The following is a 16030-nucleotide window of genomic DNA, read 5'->3' on the forward strand; positions in this document are numbered from 1 at the left end:
TCATGCTGTTCATCTGCAGATACACCTGCATTTTACTGTTGTCTCTGGAGATGGTGAAGTGACCCTTTACTGCATTAGAGTAATATATGCTACCACTGGTGTGTGAGATAGTTGCAACCCATTCCAGTCCTTTTCCAGGCGCCTGTCTGATCCAAGCCATCCAGTAGCTACTGAAGTCAAGTCCAGAGGCTGTGCAGGTCAGTTTATGAGACTGATCAGGTTTGATGATCACTGGATCAGACTGGATCAGTGTCTGACTGCAGGAATCTGAAATAGAAGAATACAAAAAGATAGGTGTTAAGTTACATAAAAAACAGAAATAATGAAAGAAGATTTTTTTGATAAAAGTGTACAACAATAAAACCAACATTGAATGAAGATTGCTAGAGTAAAGTAACTCAAAACACTGCCTAGTCCCATCTCAAAGAATTAAAATGATTCCTGCTGCTGTAAATGAACACAAACTGCTGGTGTGTTGTTGGGCTGAATGTTTCAGCATAAATGGTTCAAATGCAGGATTTCATTTGCATGACACGCCCACTAGAGATATAAAAACATTCACAGAGGAACAACTGAGATGAGAAAAAGCTTCCTGTAAGACTCTGGGTGTGTTTCATGCTGTCAGGTTCATCACTGCTCTTTACTCATTAGATCTCATGTCTTTTTATTCCATCACTGTGTATCACTGTAACACCCAGAAGAACATTCTGGTCTGTTCAGAAACTTTCATTTTTCATCTGTGAGTCTAATAGAAACAAATTTTAATTAAAGAAATAATTCAGGTCAAAAACCATCACTGACTCGATCAGTCAGGAGCTCATGCAAACAACTTGTCTGTTGTTAAATTTAAAGAATTTACTTCATCTACTTCTTCATCCAGAAGCCTTTGTGAAGATGTGTCTAGTATGTCTTAGCCTTCACTGTCTCACATGAACACATAAATATAAACTGTGAACATTTCACACATGCAAAAGAAAATGCTACAGAGTAGGTGTAAATCTCACGTAATATGTAATAATCCTAATTTATGAAAAATAATCAGATATTTGTCTGATAATGAGTGATAGTGAATGAGTCTCATACAGAATGCATTTTGTGGATTCACCTTTTTTCTCAACTTTATTTGTTAAACTCTGCTGCCTCCTTCAGTTATTTAACTTATTGCACCTCACACTGTGAGAACAGACTGTGTGTTAAACACAACACACTGCTGGAAACATGCTGTATTATTCCTGAATCCACTCAGTAAACACTGATTCCATCTGCTGGTTAAAAATCCTGTAAAATTAAGGGATTAATAATAGTTCAGAATGAACACTCTTTCAGTAATGTTTTCTTTTTAAAAAAAAATGAAAAAAGTGAAAGTGTGACTGAGATGATTTATTAGTTGCATTGAGAGGATGTGTGTAACATGTCTCATAAGGTTTTTGTAAGAGGAATCCACTATTCTGTCTCACTGTGTGTAACGAGCGCAGTAATACACAGCTGTGTCTTCAGTCTGCATGTTCTGTCCTCCAATTGTTATTGTGTTAGTAGAAGTGTCTCTGGAGATGCTGAACTTATTTTTCAGTTTGTCACTGTAAGCTGTACTCCCACCACTACTGATGTATCCAATCCACTCCAGAGCTTTTCCTGCAGGTTGTCGGATCCAAGCTGTGTGACTGCCCGTAACTGAATATGAAACCTTGCAGTGGATGGAGAGACTCTGGCCTGGCTGGACTGTCATGGAAGCAGGCTGAGTCAGTTCCACACCATGTACATCTGTGGAGGAAAACACATGGTGATATCTCACACAATATCTGCTGCACCTTTATTCTTCATCTAATAAATGAATGAATTTGATAAAGCACTCACAAGAAGCAGCTGCCAGCAGGAGCAGTAGAGATGTAGAGAACATGGTGTGTGTTGTTTGTACTGGAGTCTTCTCTGTTCTCCAAAGTTTAACAGACACCATCACATCATATAAATAGAGTGAGATCCAGCTCTGATGCTTGGATTTGCTTATCTGCTGATGATGGGAGGAGAATGTATCTGAAATGTATTTAAATCATGAGGAGGAGATTCATCTGATGGAGGATATGTGGGTTTATAATAGAATAGAAGCTTCATCAAACACTTTAATTTCTTTATCAAAAAACTCAAAGCCTATATACATCATAATAATTGTTATGTATGCTTGAGGATCCTGGGATTATGAAAATTGATATGTGTAAGCTATAAATTAATCAAAAGTTTAATAATGGTGTTTATTTGTATAAAATAATAAGATAATCAAGATAATCGATTGTCTCGCTTGTTTGACTTCATATAAATTTTCCACAGAAATCAGTGTTTCCATAAATAAGAACCTTATTTACTGATCAGTACAAAACAAGTCAGTAAGAGACTTTATGTAACTGAGTTTAATCTGAGTGTCATGATGCTGGAGTCATAACAGAATGTGAAAAGAGAGATTGCCTAAATGTACAGATGGAAACACATTGAGATGGTTGAGTTTGTACAGACTGCCCTCTAGAGGCACAAAAGACCTGTTTCCAAATGATCCAGATCTAGAAAGAGTCATTTAGGAGAAAAAGATTATCATTTTCTTGCTGTCAAAAAAAAAAAAATCTCACTTGAAGCAACAATAAAAATGATTGAAGATGGTTTAAAAGAGAGAAAGCACTCAGATACAGTATCAGTGGTTAAATAGTAAATCTAGTGGTTTAACCAATAAGTTAATTGAGAAATCAGTATTAATCTCAAAGATTATAGAACTGAGATCAATTTCCTAGCTTTGTGAACAACAGCTTCCATAATCATTGAGATTAATATTGATTTCTCTGTGACAATGTGAATTTATGCATTATATTTTACATATATTCAGGGAATCAAAAAAAATATTACATCAGGATAAATGTCCAGACAATGTGAGCTTCTCATGTGACTATAGCAAGTATGTGTTTTTGTACTGATGTCTAAGGGGAAGTATCACTGTGTGTCACGAGCGCAGTAATAAACTGCAGTGTCTTCTGTCCTCATGCTGTTTATCTGCAAATACACCTGCTTCTTACTGTCGTCTCTGGAGATGGTGAAGTGGCCCTGAACTGCACTGGAGTAAATCTTTCTACTTTCTATCACTATCATACTCTATAGTTGCAACAAATTCCAGTCCTTTTCCAGGTGCCTGTCTGATCCAAGCCATCCAGTAGTCACCAAAGTTAAATCCAGAGGCTGTGCAGGTCAGTTTATGAGACTGATCAAGTTTGATGATCACTGGATCAGACTCGATCAGTGTCTGACTGCAAGAATCTACAAGAACACACAAAGATAGGTGTTAAAGGTAAAAAAGAAGAAAATAAATGCATAAAATGTTTATCTGTATGAAATAAATAATAATACTAACATTGAATGAAGATTGCTAGAGTAAAGTAACTCAAAACACTGCCTAGTCCCATCTCAAAGAATTAAAATGATTCCTGCTGCTGTAAATGAACACAAACTGCTGGTATGTTGTTGGGCTGAATGTTTCAGCATAAATGGTTCAAATGCAGGATTTCATTTGCATGACACGCCCACTAGAGATATAAAAACATTCACAGAGGAACAGCTGAGATGAGAAAAAGCTTCCTGTAAGACTCTGGGTGTGTTTCATGCTGTCAGGTTCATCACTGCTCTTTACTCATTACATCTCATGTCTTTTTAATCCATCACTGTGTATCACTGTAACTGAAGCTGAGTGTGTATTAATGAGCAGTTAAAGATGGTTTCATTCACACAGACTGCCCTCTCAAGGCAACAAACATTAGAAACTAGGTCTTTTATCTAAAATACAACAGAAGCAGAAGAGCTCAGTGACAGATTGAGTCAGGAATAAAACACATGGAGGCATGATATAGGAAACTAATCAATGACAGGGTGATGGGATACAGTAGCATGTGTGGACGTGTTTTGTTCCTCTAATACCTCTCTCTGTGTCGTGTATTGAATCTAAATTATTGGAGGAATTATTGTGAGTATCATTTGAACTCAGTTATCTGAAGTAAAAACTGCTTTCAAAAATGTAAAACAGATGGAATGTTACCTGGACATTCAGATGCTTTTCATTTCAAACAGCAACATTTTCATAATAATTATGAACTGAGCAAATGTTTATTATAGTTTTTGTTAAATAATTATCTATATATCTAGACTGAAGTGTTTTTAATTGGGGGATTAGTTAATCAGTAAAATGTAGTTGTTATTTAATTAGAAAAGTGAATTGTGATGAGGCTTTTGTGCAGCACTGCAGCTTGTTGTGAGGATGTGTGTAACATGTCTCATAAGGTTTTTGTAAGAGGAATCCACTATTCTGTCTCACTGTGAGTCACGAGCGCAGTAATACACAGCTGTGTCTTCAGTCTGCATGTTCTGTCCCCGTAAGGTCACAGTGTTACTGGAAGTGTCTCAAGAAACCACAAACTTGTCTTTAAGTGAATCTTTCTTATTAACACTGCCATTATAATAAATGGTGTTGATCCATTCTAAAGCTTTTCCTGCAGGTTGTCGAATCCAAGCTGTTCCATAGTGGCTGCTGCTATCAGTGATAGAAGCTCCAGACACTTTACAGGTGATGGTTAAAGTCTCTCCTGGCTTTATAAGCAGTGAGTCTGGCTGGATGAGCTCAGTAGCACAGAACACATCTGTGAAAAGAGAAAAAGAAAAGGTTGACATGTCCAACTGAAAGGATCAGATGAAATAATAAAGCTTCAATCCAAACACTCACAGGGGGCGAGAGCCAGCAGCAGCAGTGGAGCTGAAGCTAACATGTTTGTGTTGAAGGAAGACTAATGAGAAGTGTTTCCTCTCTAGATCAGCACGCTGCTAATATTACAAGAGGAGATGCAGATTTGCATAAACATTCCAGAGAGGCTGTGTTGAGTGCAGCTCTGCAGCTGTTAATCACACACACACTGTTTTAATCAATATCAATTTAATGTGGAAAATAATTCACCTGTTGAAAACTGCTCCATTTCCAGTTCCCTCAAATTCATCTGAATCTCTGCCATAATACATGAAAATAATAATAATTAGATAAACAATCCTTTATGTCATTATCAGTCATGTGTAGGCTGCACTCTAGAGAATTACATTAACAAAGAAATTATTCTCATGTCCACAAATTTCCTTGTTTCTCTTTCTGAGAAGTTGTTAAAATGTTACAATGTGAGTAACTGCTTCTATATTTGACTCTGACATGGTGAAATATTGCAGTGTTTTCTGAACAGCATGAACTACATTTAACATTATAATCAAACCGTTCAATAGAACATGATGTTCATTCTGGTATAGTCTGCACTCTAGAGGCTTTAACTGATGAATCCAGAGAGAAATAGCTGAGAAGATTCTAGATCAGGTGTTTTTAAATTCTGAAGAAGAATTGTAATTTCTATTGAGCAGAAGGCAAAGCTGAAATCTAATATCTATCAACAACTCAACAGTGAAACTATTCTCTATACTTCATCTACTTTCTTATTCAAAAGTCTGAAATAATGTGCTTCAAGAAGTTGAATCAGGAGTGAAGCAGGTGACTCGTCTTTTCTAAATGTGAAGGAGTGTGTGAATGTGTAACATGTCCAGGCTGTACACTCAGTGTTCCTGGGATGGACTCTGGAGCCAGCGACCGAATACAAAATTAAAAAGATTATTGTAATATAATCAATTGCAAATAAAATATAATTTTTCTTTTTAATAACCATAGAACATAATAGATAAATGATAACAGTACATGTGACTTGTTTAAAATAAACACTGTGTGAAAATGTGTGTCTGGTTTTAGTACAGCTGCTTCCTCAGCTCCAGTCACTGTGGCTCTTCGGGTGCAGTAATAAACTGCAGTGTCCTCTGTCCTCAGACTCTTGGCCTCTAAGTACTGTGTGCTTGCTGAGACGTCTTCTGTTAAAGTGAGCTGGTTCTTCACAGACTCTGCATGTGTTCTTCGATTATTGCCTGTATTCATCCGGCCAAGCCATTCCAGAGCTTCCCCTGGTTTCTGTCGTATCCAGTGCATGTAGTAGCTTGTCATTGAATATCCACTTATCTTACAAGAGATCTTCACAGTTTCTCCAGGTCTCTTTACCACAGCAGGAGACTGGTCCAGTCTGATCTCATCACTGCTGACACCTAGCAGATAAAACATAACAATCAAAGATCATCATCAACACAGTCAAGATATTCTGAGGGAAGAAATATACAGTAAAGAAGTCTCAGGTACCTTTGGTTAACATTATAACAAAGATGTAGTACTGAGTGACCCTCAGCCCCATCATCAAGATCTTTGATTCAGTCGTGTAACACAAACTTCTGGTGAGCAAGAGATTGATTTTTTTTTATATAAATGGATGAATTTGCATAAACATCCTTCAGCTGTTAGATTTCATAGTTCATGAATCCTTCTTGAAAACAAGTGTGCTGCTGCCCCCTACAGATGATTTATATATTTAAGAGTTTGTAGTAATGATGCTGCAGAAAACATGTACATATCAGGCAGTGGAGGGCCGTGCATTTCCTGAATTATTCCACCTCTATAGCATTATTATGACGCCACGGCAATAAATACTAATCAACCGTTAAACAGCAAAGTAAAAAAGAAATTAGGCTACAATATTTCACATATTGTATTTGTAAGGATATCTGCGACCAAACAGATTTCTTCTCCTCTGTCAGCCATTGTGAGTTAAAATATATATATATATGTATATTTTATTTAGTTTGTGTGGTTTGCTGCCTCTGACTACTCCAACTATCCAATCAAAAGACGTGAAATTCCTGACGTAATCATATGCCTGCTAGATGGCCCCAGTGATGCCAACTCGAAATCTGATTGGTTAATGGAACAGTTTCATTGCCACTTATTTTAAGGTACAGGTGCCTGCATTATTAATTCTGAAGGCCTTAAGGCCAGGCAACACATGATGTCAGCCACTGGCTGAAATATGATTGGATAAATTCTCTTATCATAAATATACACTACTGGAAGCAGCGCAACCGAGAGAAAAGCTATGAAATGTAGAGAATAGACTATTGGGAATAATTTAATACACATTCATGGAAAAATATATTAAATATATTAAAATGCAAGTCAGTGATTCAGATCACAGCAGAGAAGGCCTTGCTGACCCTGATGGCCCACCACTGATATCACGTGATCTCTCGTCAGATTCTGTGCTGCTGAACAGACTCTGTGTTTATGAATTCAGGAAATGAACCATTCACCTGTAGTGTTCCTGCAGCTGGTATCACAAACAGGAGAAATAAAAGCATGAATAGTACAGTATATAGTCACAACTAGTCATCAGAAACATTGTCCTAGAGCTGATTTGACTTGAGTCAAATAATTAAAGACATCATAATGTAAATGTGATACATAACATGGGGATTATTAATATTAATAACATTGCTGAGAGAAACAGTATTGAGAAAATATTTAAATTTCCTAGTGAGGATCATGTGAAACGTACATGATATTAGTGCAAATAAAATACAGTATCCTAAAATCATTCTCACAGTTCGCATACACACAATTTTAAAATGTATAAGTGTTATCAAAGAGCACACTGATGACCAGACCATCCACGAACATGCTGTTTATACCTGAATCTATTTGAATAGGGCGTGTCCATGACCAGTATAGAGGCAATAAATCCTGAGACTCAAGATAAAGATGCACTAATCAGTGTAATTACTGAGGGAAATGTGTCAAGTGGTGTGTGACTCTCTTAATTTTATAAAAAATTTAATTGTATATTTTTATTCATTAGGTTTTGGAGTGGATGAAAACTGACATGACGTGTTGCTTAGTTTAGTTAATCTTGCCAATGTAATAATTCATGAGACACCAAATATTATTTACATACATCTTTATATTAAGCACAAAATAAAACACAAAAAAAATGTTAGGTGTTTATAATACATTGCAGTGTTGACTTCTAGAGGCTTTACATCTGTTTGACTGAGTTTTGGTGAAAGAGAGGGTTTTTCCCCATTATAATGTATTACTTGTTAATTTGATCATCCTTGCATTTTTATTGATGTTGATGTTTTTGTACACCCCTTGCACTGAGCTGTACAGCTGTGTCTGTCTTTGCACAGTAGTAAACAGCCGTGTCCTCTGACACCAGGCTGCTGATATCTAAGTAAAGCACATTGTTGCTCGTGTCTCTGGAGATGCTGAAACGAGTTTTAAAGGAAGCTCCATAGTCTATGCTTCCACCACCCCATATGGTCCCGATCCACGCTAAGCCTTTTCCTGGAGCTTGCTTGATCCAGACTGTTCCATAGTCAGTGAGGGCATAGCCAGAAATCTGACAGGACAATTTCACGGAGGCTCCGGGAGATTTAACCTCATCAGGAGACGAGGTCAGACTGATGCAACACACATCTGAAAAGAGGAGAGTGGACTCAACACAGACTGAAATATTTATCATATAAAAAGCTGAGTATGATGTTAGAGACATGTTTACTCACAAGGAACAAAAGATATCAGAAGAAGAAGAAAAGACCAGCTCATGATTCCTCTGCTGTACGTAACCAAACACAGAGGCTGCCATGTACATGCAGTGTATTTATATCCGCCTGGGAACTGGGAAATTTGCATGAATTTTATATTTTTTTTACTAGTTATTATGGCAGTCTTACTATAGTACATAATTTCGTTAAACATTTTTCATCAAATTGTGTAAACAAATGAACAAATAAATGATTTATCAAATGTAACCAGAATATATTGAGCCCACTTGCAAAGGAAAGAAAAGTTTATCACCATTTATTATCATTTTGCTTTCATTTTTGTCTTCAGCCTTAATCACCAGCCAGAGATAATTATAAGAAAAGGGATGAGAATTTTTGAATGAGAATTATTGAGAGTTAGTTAAGTTTGAGAAAAGATGAAAAGAAACTGAGAACTAAAATATCTATTAAATGTCTCTGGGGTGCAGGTCCCTGCTGAGGGAATATTTACAGCTCAGGAGGATGTGCTTGTATACGTTTCTGAAGTCTTTTGTGTCAGTGTGGCTGTCGTGGACAGTTATATCTGTCTATCACTGAACATAAACAGGTTAAAATTTGGGTTGTTGTGTCACAGTAACTCGTCTTGGAGCACATGGCCCGCTAAAGCCCCTTCCTGAAACAGACACTGACACTGAGCACAACTGATAAAAGAACCAATTTGTTTTGTGGTTGTTTCATAATATTACTTTAATATAAAAAGTACAAAATGTTGTATTGAATTCGTAAAAATGTCATTATTTTCAAAATGCTGTGATAAAGGAGTAAAACACATCGGGACATGCTGTCATTGTTACAGGACAGTTCAGAATATACAGGTAAGATCAAGCTTTAGAGAAGGGTTTGAGTGTTTTTGTGTAATTTTGAAAACTTTCCAATTAATTCTTTGTCTTGTTTTCTTTCTCTTTTCCTGGCCATGCCTAAAATCTTCTTCCCCCTTCATTCCTTCACTTTCTTTCAGCTTTTGTTTTCAGTTCCAGTTTTAAACAAATGCATATCAACATACGATACAAGTCACCCCTGTACAAGGGGATGTGACAAGGGGCTGCCTTTAATTATCCTTCCTGGCAGGTGCAGGCAATCCAAATTAATGAGCCCGGAGAATTCTGGGTAACCGAGTTCACACGGCTGCACTCACTATACACATAAATATAAACTGTAAACATTTCACACATGCAAAAAAAATGCTACAGAGTAGGTGTAAATCTCAGGTAATATGAAATAATCCTAATTTGTGAAAAATAATCAGATATTTGTCTGATAATGAATGATAGTGAATGAGTCTCATACAGAATACAGTTTGTGGATTCACTTTTTTCACTTTATTTGTTAAACTCTGCTGCCTCCTTCAGTTGTTTCAATTATTGCACCTCACACTGTGAGAACAGACTGTGTGTTAAACACAACACACTGCTGGAAACATGCTGTATTATTCCTGAATCCACTCAGTAAACACTGATTCCAACTGTTGGTTAAAAATCCTGTAATATGAAAACTCTTTCAATAATGTTTTCTTTTTTATGCAACTTTGTATGACTGTTTTAAAATGCTGAAAATTATTACAATTTTATTCCAGTGAAAGAAAGTGAAAGTGTGACTGAGATGATTTATTAGTTGCATTGAGAGGATGTGTGTAACATGTCTCATAAGGTTTTTGTAAGAGGAATCCACTATTCTGTCTCACTGTGGTTCACGAGCGCAGTAATACACAGCTGTGTCTTCAGTCTGCATGTTCTGTCCTCCAATTGTTATTGTGTTAGTAGAAGTGTCTCTGGAGATGCTGAACTTATTTTTCAGTTTGTCACTGTAAGCTGTACTCCCACCACTATAGATGATTCCAATCCACTCCAGAGCTTTTCCTGCAGGTTGTCGGATCCAAGCTGTTTCATCGCTTGTAACTGAATATGAAACCTTGCAGTGGATGGAGAGACTCTGGCCTGGCTGGACTGTCATGGAAGCAGGCTGAGTCAGTTCCACACCATGTACATCTGTGGAGGAAAACACATGGTGATATCTCACACAATATCTGCTGCACCTTTATTCTTCATCTAGTAAATGAATGAATTTGATAAAGCACTCACAAGAAGCAGCTGCCAGCAGGAGCAGTAGAGATGTAGAGAACATGGTGTGTGTTGTTTGTACTGGAGTCTTCTCTGTTCTCCAAAGTTTAACAGACACCATCACATCATATAAATAGAGTGAGATCCAGCTCTGATGCTTGGATTTGCTTATCTGCTGATGATGGGAGGAGAATGTATCTGAAATGTATTTAAATCATGAGGAGGAGATTCATCTGATGAAGTACTGTATGTGTGGGTTTAGAATTGGGAGAAAAACTCTTATAAAGATGACAAATCTTCCTTATAAACTTTATAAACCTAAGAACAATATTTTGTATATGGAACATTCTCTTCTTCCCACAATGTTCATGCTTTTTTTGTTTACCCATCCATTATATGCTCTCAAACTGTATATAATGTGATTAGGATGGAATAGATTTCTACAAAATACAGCATATACTGTAAAGTTTTAAATTAGAATATTTATCACATGTATGTGTAGTGATCTGGATAAACTCTTATATGGTACAACCTAGTTACATAGTCATAGCGAAATGGACATCAGCCTAATCAGATCAGTATGTAATCTGATACTGGATGTCAAATGTCTGCGATTATCTGCGATTGTCTTCTGCACCATAAACAGAATAAAACCTTGAAAATCTAAAACTTTAATTGAAGTTGAGAGACATGCAAAAGAGAAATATACTTCAGGAAAGGAAAATCTGTAGTTTTCATATTTATTTATACCAGAAATAAGAATATAGAATCTATTACAGGCCATTTATTATAAATAAACTACAAACTTAAATTTAGTAGAATGACTGTGAGTTAAGTAGAATGTTATTATCACTTGTGCAGGATCTATACTGTATGTGTTCGGATATACAGAAATTCATCAATTTTATTTTATTTCCTGTTACATTAAGCAACCACACAAAGGTCTAAAATACAATATTCAATATTCAGTCAGGTCTTTGTCCAATGTTATTTGTAGGATATGTCTAAATGCAGACTAAAGAGAGCTCCACACAGTATGACCCTGGTTTTTGTACAGCTGCACCAGTACTCTGAATGACTGTGGCTCTCGTGTGCAGTAATACACAGCTGTGTCCTCCGTCTGAAAGTTTTGTCCCTTTAAAAACACTGTGCTGCTGGAGACGTCTGCAGAGAAACTGATTTTGTTCTTGAGTGAGTCCTTTACATTCGAGCTGCTGCTACACACATATCCAATATGTTCCAAAGTCTTGGATGGTGTTTGGCGAATCCAGCGTGGACAGTAGCTGGATATTGAAAACCCAGAGAATTTACAGGAGATTGTAAACACCTCTCCAGGTCGTACCACTATATTATCTGACTGAGTAAATTCAACTGAATCCACACCTGTAAAGAGCAACACAAGATCAAATGCTGTATTATATAATACAGTCAATACTTTTTCATATCTGTAAGAGATGCAGAATGAAACAGAAAAGTCATTTCAGTGAGTGAGAACTGCACTTACAGGACACAGCTGTCAGAAACAGCAGGAGACAGATGGAGCTCATGGTGATTGGATTTCCACCAGCTACGGCTACTGATCTTGGATCTCCACAGTTCACAGAGCTTTTTATTATGTCTCAGTTCTTCAGACTTGATGTGAAAAAGGGAGGAGACTCAGAGTAACATGCAAATTTCTCACATTATGTTTTAATCATAAGCGTCATACTCTTTTATTCACATGCACAGAAGAGGACTTGTTGTCTCTGCTCACTTTATTCAGCAGTTTGGAGTTTTCCCTACTCTATACACACCTGATCGAACCAAAGCATATATAGAGTCTCCAGATTCACAGATTTGAAATCAATATTTTTTTTTCTGCTATAATACTCTTTAGGACGCAGTGTTTTCTATTAATCCTTTTAATACTTATATAATTATAAAAATTAATAGTATAATAATTATTATATAATTATGACACGTATTGCACACATTTACATGAAACTACCACAACTGCATGAAGTGAATAGTTTCTATAAAACACTTATAACTTTGCAGTCCAGTTAACTGCTTTGATTTGCATGTAAGTGTTTAGGCTTTAGGAAGACATGAGGCATTTCCCGAATATGTAAAAACATACACATTCACAAATTATTAGTTACTTACTATTTATTTACTATGTAATTGATCAAGCTGTGTGGATGAAGCAGCCTGGTTTAATGAGACACTGATGAGACACTAATGAGACACTGGAAGTATCACTTGATCTGATAGGGGACTGAAAATGATTATCCAGGCTTAACCAGCATGACTGCAGGCTGAACCAGTTCAATACATTTAATACCTGTGAACAACAATCATGCAATTATTCAGGTGAAATCTATCAACAGGAAAAATGTACACAATGATCTGCATCTCTCCAAAATTCTCCACACACTTACCAGATGTAGCTGTTAACAGCAGGAGTAGAAGTGTAAAGAACATGGTTTGAGCAGAACCTGAACCCAGATCCTCACTTCTCCTGAAAACACCTCTAATCATTTATAAAGGGGTTTGATTTGCATGTAAGTGTTTAGGCTTTCAGAAGACATGAGGCATTGCCTGCAAATGTAAAAACATACACATTCACAAAATATTAGTTACTTACTATTTATTTAATGTAGTTGATCAACCAGTGTGGATGAAGCAGCCTGGTTTAATGAGACACTGATATAATGGAGCTGTAATATCTTAGCTTCATAACAATGCTGTAGTTAGAGTTTATAACTTTGATGTAAATCCCAGGAGAACATGTTCTCATATTTATGACACACCTTCAGTCCTTTAAACCTCAAAATGTTGGGTAGATGTTGTGTGAATAAAGAAAGAGCGACCAACACAGGCCTTAAAGCTTAAAGAAAAGTATAATGTTTAAACATTTCTAATGTGTGTGCAGGTTAAATATACAGTATACAGTTCAAGACCAAAGGTTGAGTAAACTTTTTCAGTTTGACTGTCAGGAAAAATGGAACATAATTTGCACAACTGTTCAAATGAATTTTTAAACATTTTTGCAGAAACATCAGTGACGGTGCAGTTAACATCAGTGTTAAGAAACCATGCATGAAACTGTTTATATTGACTGTGAAATACAGGTTCAGTTATGTTCCTGTAAAAATCTTGGGTAAGGAGTGAATTCAACAAACAGTCAGTCTGTCTGAAGATTTGTAAAACCTTGCTATAAGTGTGATTTCCTCTCACAGTGAATGTCAGATATTGATAGCTGTGCGTTAAAGTGAAATGAACATGAGCCTAATCAATTCAGTTTGTAATCAGATACTGACTGTCAAATTGTCCATGATGCTCCTGTGCTGCAGACAGGATTGTCATCAATATTATTTATTGTTTTTATTGTATTGATTGTAGTAAGTATGTGTTTTTGCATTAATGTTCAAGCGGAAGTATCATTGTGGTGTGTAGCAGTGTTTTCTGTCCTCATGCTGGTCATCTGCAGATACACCTGCTCTTTATTGTTGTCTCTAATATTACAAGAGGAGATGCAGATTTGCATAAACATTCCAGAGAGGCTGTGTTGAGTGCAGCTCTGCAGCTGTTAATCACACTCACACACTGTTTTGTCTCAATATCAATTTAATGTGGAAAATAATTCATTAACACAGAAATGATGCTCATGTTATATTTGACCCTCACATGGTGAAATACTGCAGTGTTTTCTGAACAGCATGAACTACATTTAACATTATAATCAAACCGTTCAATAGAACATGATGTTCATTCTGGTATAGTCTGCCCTCTAGAGGCTTTAACTGATGAATCCAGAGAGAAATAGCTGAGAAGATTCTAGATCAGGTGTTTTTAAAATCTGAAGAAGAATTGTATTTTTAATTGAAAAATTGTATTTTAATTTAATTGAAACAGGAGTGTGTACTTGCTGAGACATCTTCTGTAAAGGTGAGCTGGTTCTTCACAGACTCTGCATATATTGCTTGATTATTGCCTGTACTCATCCAGCCAAGCCATTCCAGAGTTTTCCCTGGTTTCTGTCGTATCCAGTTTATGCTGTGGCTTGTCATTGAATATCCACTTATCTTACAAGAGATCCAGGTCTCTTTACCACAGCAGGAGACTGTTGATTTGATTATAAAAATGCTTATTATTTACAGCAATGTTCAGGGGCAATTCTAGGATTTCCATTTTAGGGGGGCTCAGCCCCCAATGATAGTATAATAGTAAAAAATAAAAAATAAATAAAAAAGTAAAATAAAATAAAGGTTTGACTAACAGAGTAGAATGGTAAACTAATTGCAGTATTCCACTGTATTGCATAGATGTGTTTTTGAGTATTAAGTATCAACTTTGAGTATTGAACAAGCCAAATATGAGTCTTCCTGATCTCTCTCTCTCTCTCTCTCTCTCTCTCTCTCACACACACACACACACACTTGTCCTCTGATCCTCACTCTGTGATGCCGCAGTCTGCGGATTGAAGAACGTGCTGAAAGACGGGGAGGAGCCCAAGACTGCCGGAGTTTTCATATGAAATTTAAAGGGGACTGAGAAGATCACCAATTTGTCTACAGTTTATGGAGAATTGCAGAATTTTTAGGGGAGCTGAGTGGAAATGTTAAAGGAATATAAATATTTTTAAAAATGTATTAATTTAAAACTCTTTGATCTCATCTGTGTGATTTCTTTTTCTTCTACTTATTATTATTATTATTATTATTATTATTTGTGAGAATTGGATAGATCAGTATTGTGGACATTGTATTGTAATGAACACTGGATGAGGAGTTTTTGTACAGGGATGTTGTTTATCTGTCTCACTGTGGTTCCCGAGCGCAGTAATACACAGCTGTGTCTTCAGTCTGCATGTTCTGCCCTGTTAATGTCACTGTGTTGCTGGACGTGTCTCTGGAAACCTGAAACCTGCTTTTCAGTTTCTCACTGTAGTAAGTGTTACCACTATAATGCATAAGTGAGACCCACTCCAGAGCTTTTCCTGCAGGTTGTCGGATCCAAGCTGTATGATAGCCCGTAACTGAATATGAAACCTTGCAGTGGATGGAGAGACTCTGGCCTGGCTGGACTGTCATGGAAGCAGGCTGAGTCAGTTCCTCACCATGTACATCTGTGGAGGAAAACACATGGTGATATCTCACACAATATCTGCTGCACCTTTATTCTTCATCTAGTAAATGAATGAATTTGATAAAGCACTCACAAGAAGCAGCTGCCAGCAGGAGCAGTAGAGATGTAGAGAACATGGTGTGTGTTGTTTGTACTGGAGTCTTCTCTGTTCTCCAAAGTTTAACAGACACCATCACATCATATAAATAGAGTGAGATCCAGCTCTGACGCTTGGATTTGCTTATCTGCTGATGATGGGAGGAGAATGTATCTGAAATGTATTTAAATCATGAGGAGGAGATTCATCTGATGGAGGATATGTGGGAATCGAATTATAA

The 16030-nt window shown here is 36.7% G+C and overlaps 1 pseudogene and 7 gene segments (V, D, J or C); all 8 read right to left on the reverse strand.

Moving 5' to 3' along the window:
• Window positions 1–1438: 1438 nt before the first annotated feature.
• LOC131342945 (Ig heavy chain V region 5A-like) lies at window positions 1439–2070 on the reverse strand. The segment is given in 2 exon segments: window positions 1439–1761; window positions 1855–2070. Coding segments are annotated over 2 exon segments (408 nt in total).
• A 924-nt stretch (window positions 2071–2994) lies between these two features.
• LOC131342406 (immunoglobulin heavy variable 3-7-like) lies at window positions 2995–3437 on the reverse strand (annotated as a pseudogene).
• A 913-nt stretch (window positions 3438–4350) lies between these two features.
• LOC131363530 (immunoglobulin heavy variable 4-39-like) lies at window positions 4351–4787 on the reverse strand (the record flags this gene model as incomplete). The annotated part of the segment is given in 2 exon segments: window positions 4351–4661; window positions 4745–4787. Coding segments are annotated over 2 exon segments (354 nt in total), but the record flags the coding sequence as incomplete, so codon positions are not given.
• A 292-nt stretch (window positions 4788–5079) lies between these two features.
• Window positions 5080–6284, reverse strand: LOC131364650 (immunoglobulin heavy variable 1-3-like). The segment is given in 3 exon segments: window positions 5080–5097; window positions 5801–6141; window positions 6233–6284. Coding segments are annotated over 3 exon segments (411 nt in total).
• Window positions 6285–8042: 1758 nt separating this feature from the next.
• Window positions 8043–8527, reverse strand: LOC131364656 (Ig heavy chain V region 914-like). The segment is given in 2 exon segments: window positions 8043–8398; window positions 8485–8527. Coding segments are annotated over 2 exon segments (399 nt in total).
• A 1600-nt stretch (window positions 8528–10127) lies between these two features.
• LOC131342609 (Ig heavy chain V region 5A-like) lies at window positions 10128–10803 on the reverse strand. The segment is given in 2 exon segments: window positions 10128–10511; window positions 10605–10803. Coding segments are annotated over 2 exon segments (408 nt in total).
• A 795-nt stretch (window positions 10804–11598) lies between these two features.
• LOC131364660 (Ig heavy chain V region 914-like) lies at window positions 11599–12182 on the reverse strand. The segment is given in 2 exon segments: window positions 11599–11966; window positions 12088–12182. Coding segments are annotated over 2 exon segments (411 nt in total).
• Window positions 12183–15400: 3218 nt separating this feature from the next.
• On the reverse strand, window positions 15401–15993 carry LOC131361942 (Ig heavy chain V region 5A-like; the record flags this gene model as incomplete). The annotated part of the segment is given in 2 exon segments: window positions 15401–15693; window positions 15787–15993. Coding segments are annotated over 2 exon segments (393 nt in total), but the record flags the coding sequence as incomplete, so codon positions are not given.
• Between the last annotated feature and the right edge of the window lie 37 nt (window positions 15994–16030).

This window comes from Hemibagrus wyckioides, linkage group LG02, assembly GCF_019097595.1.
Source record: "Hemibagrus wyckioides isolate EC202008001 linkage group LG02, SWU_Hwy_1.0, whole genome shotgun sequence".
In the NCBI taxonomy this organism is placed as follows: Eukaryota; Metazoa; Chordata; class Actinopteri; order Siluriformes; family Bagridae; genus Hemibagrus; species Hemibagrus wyckioides.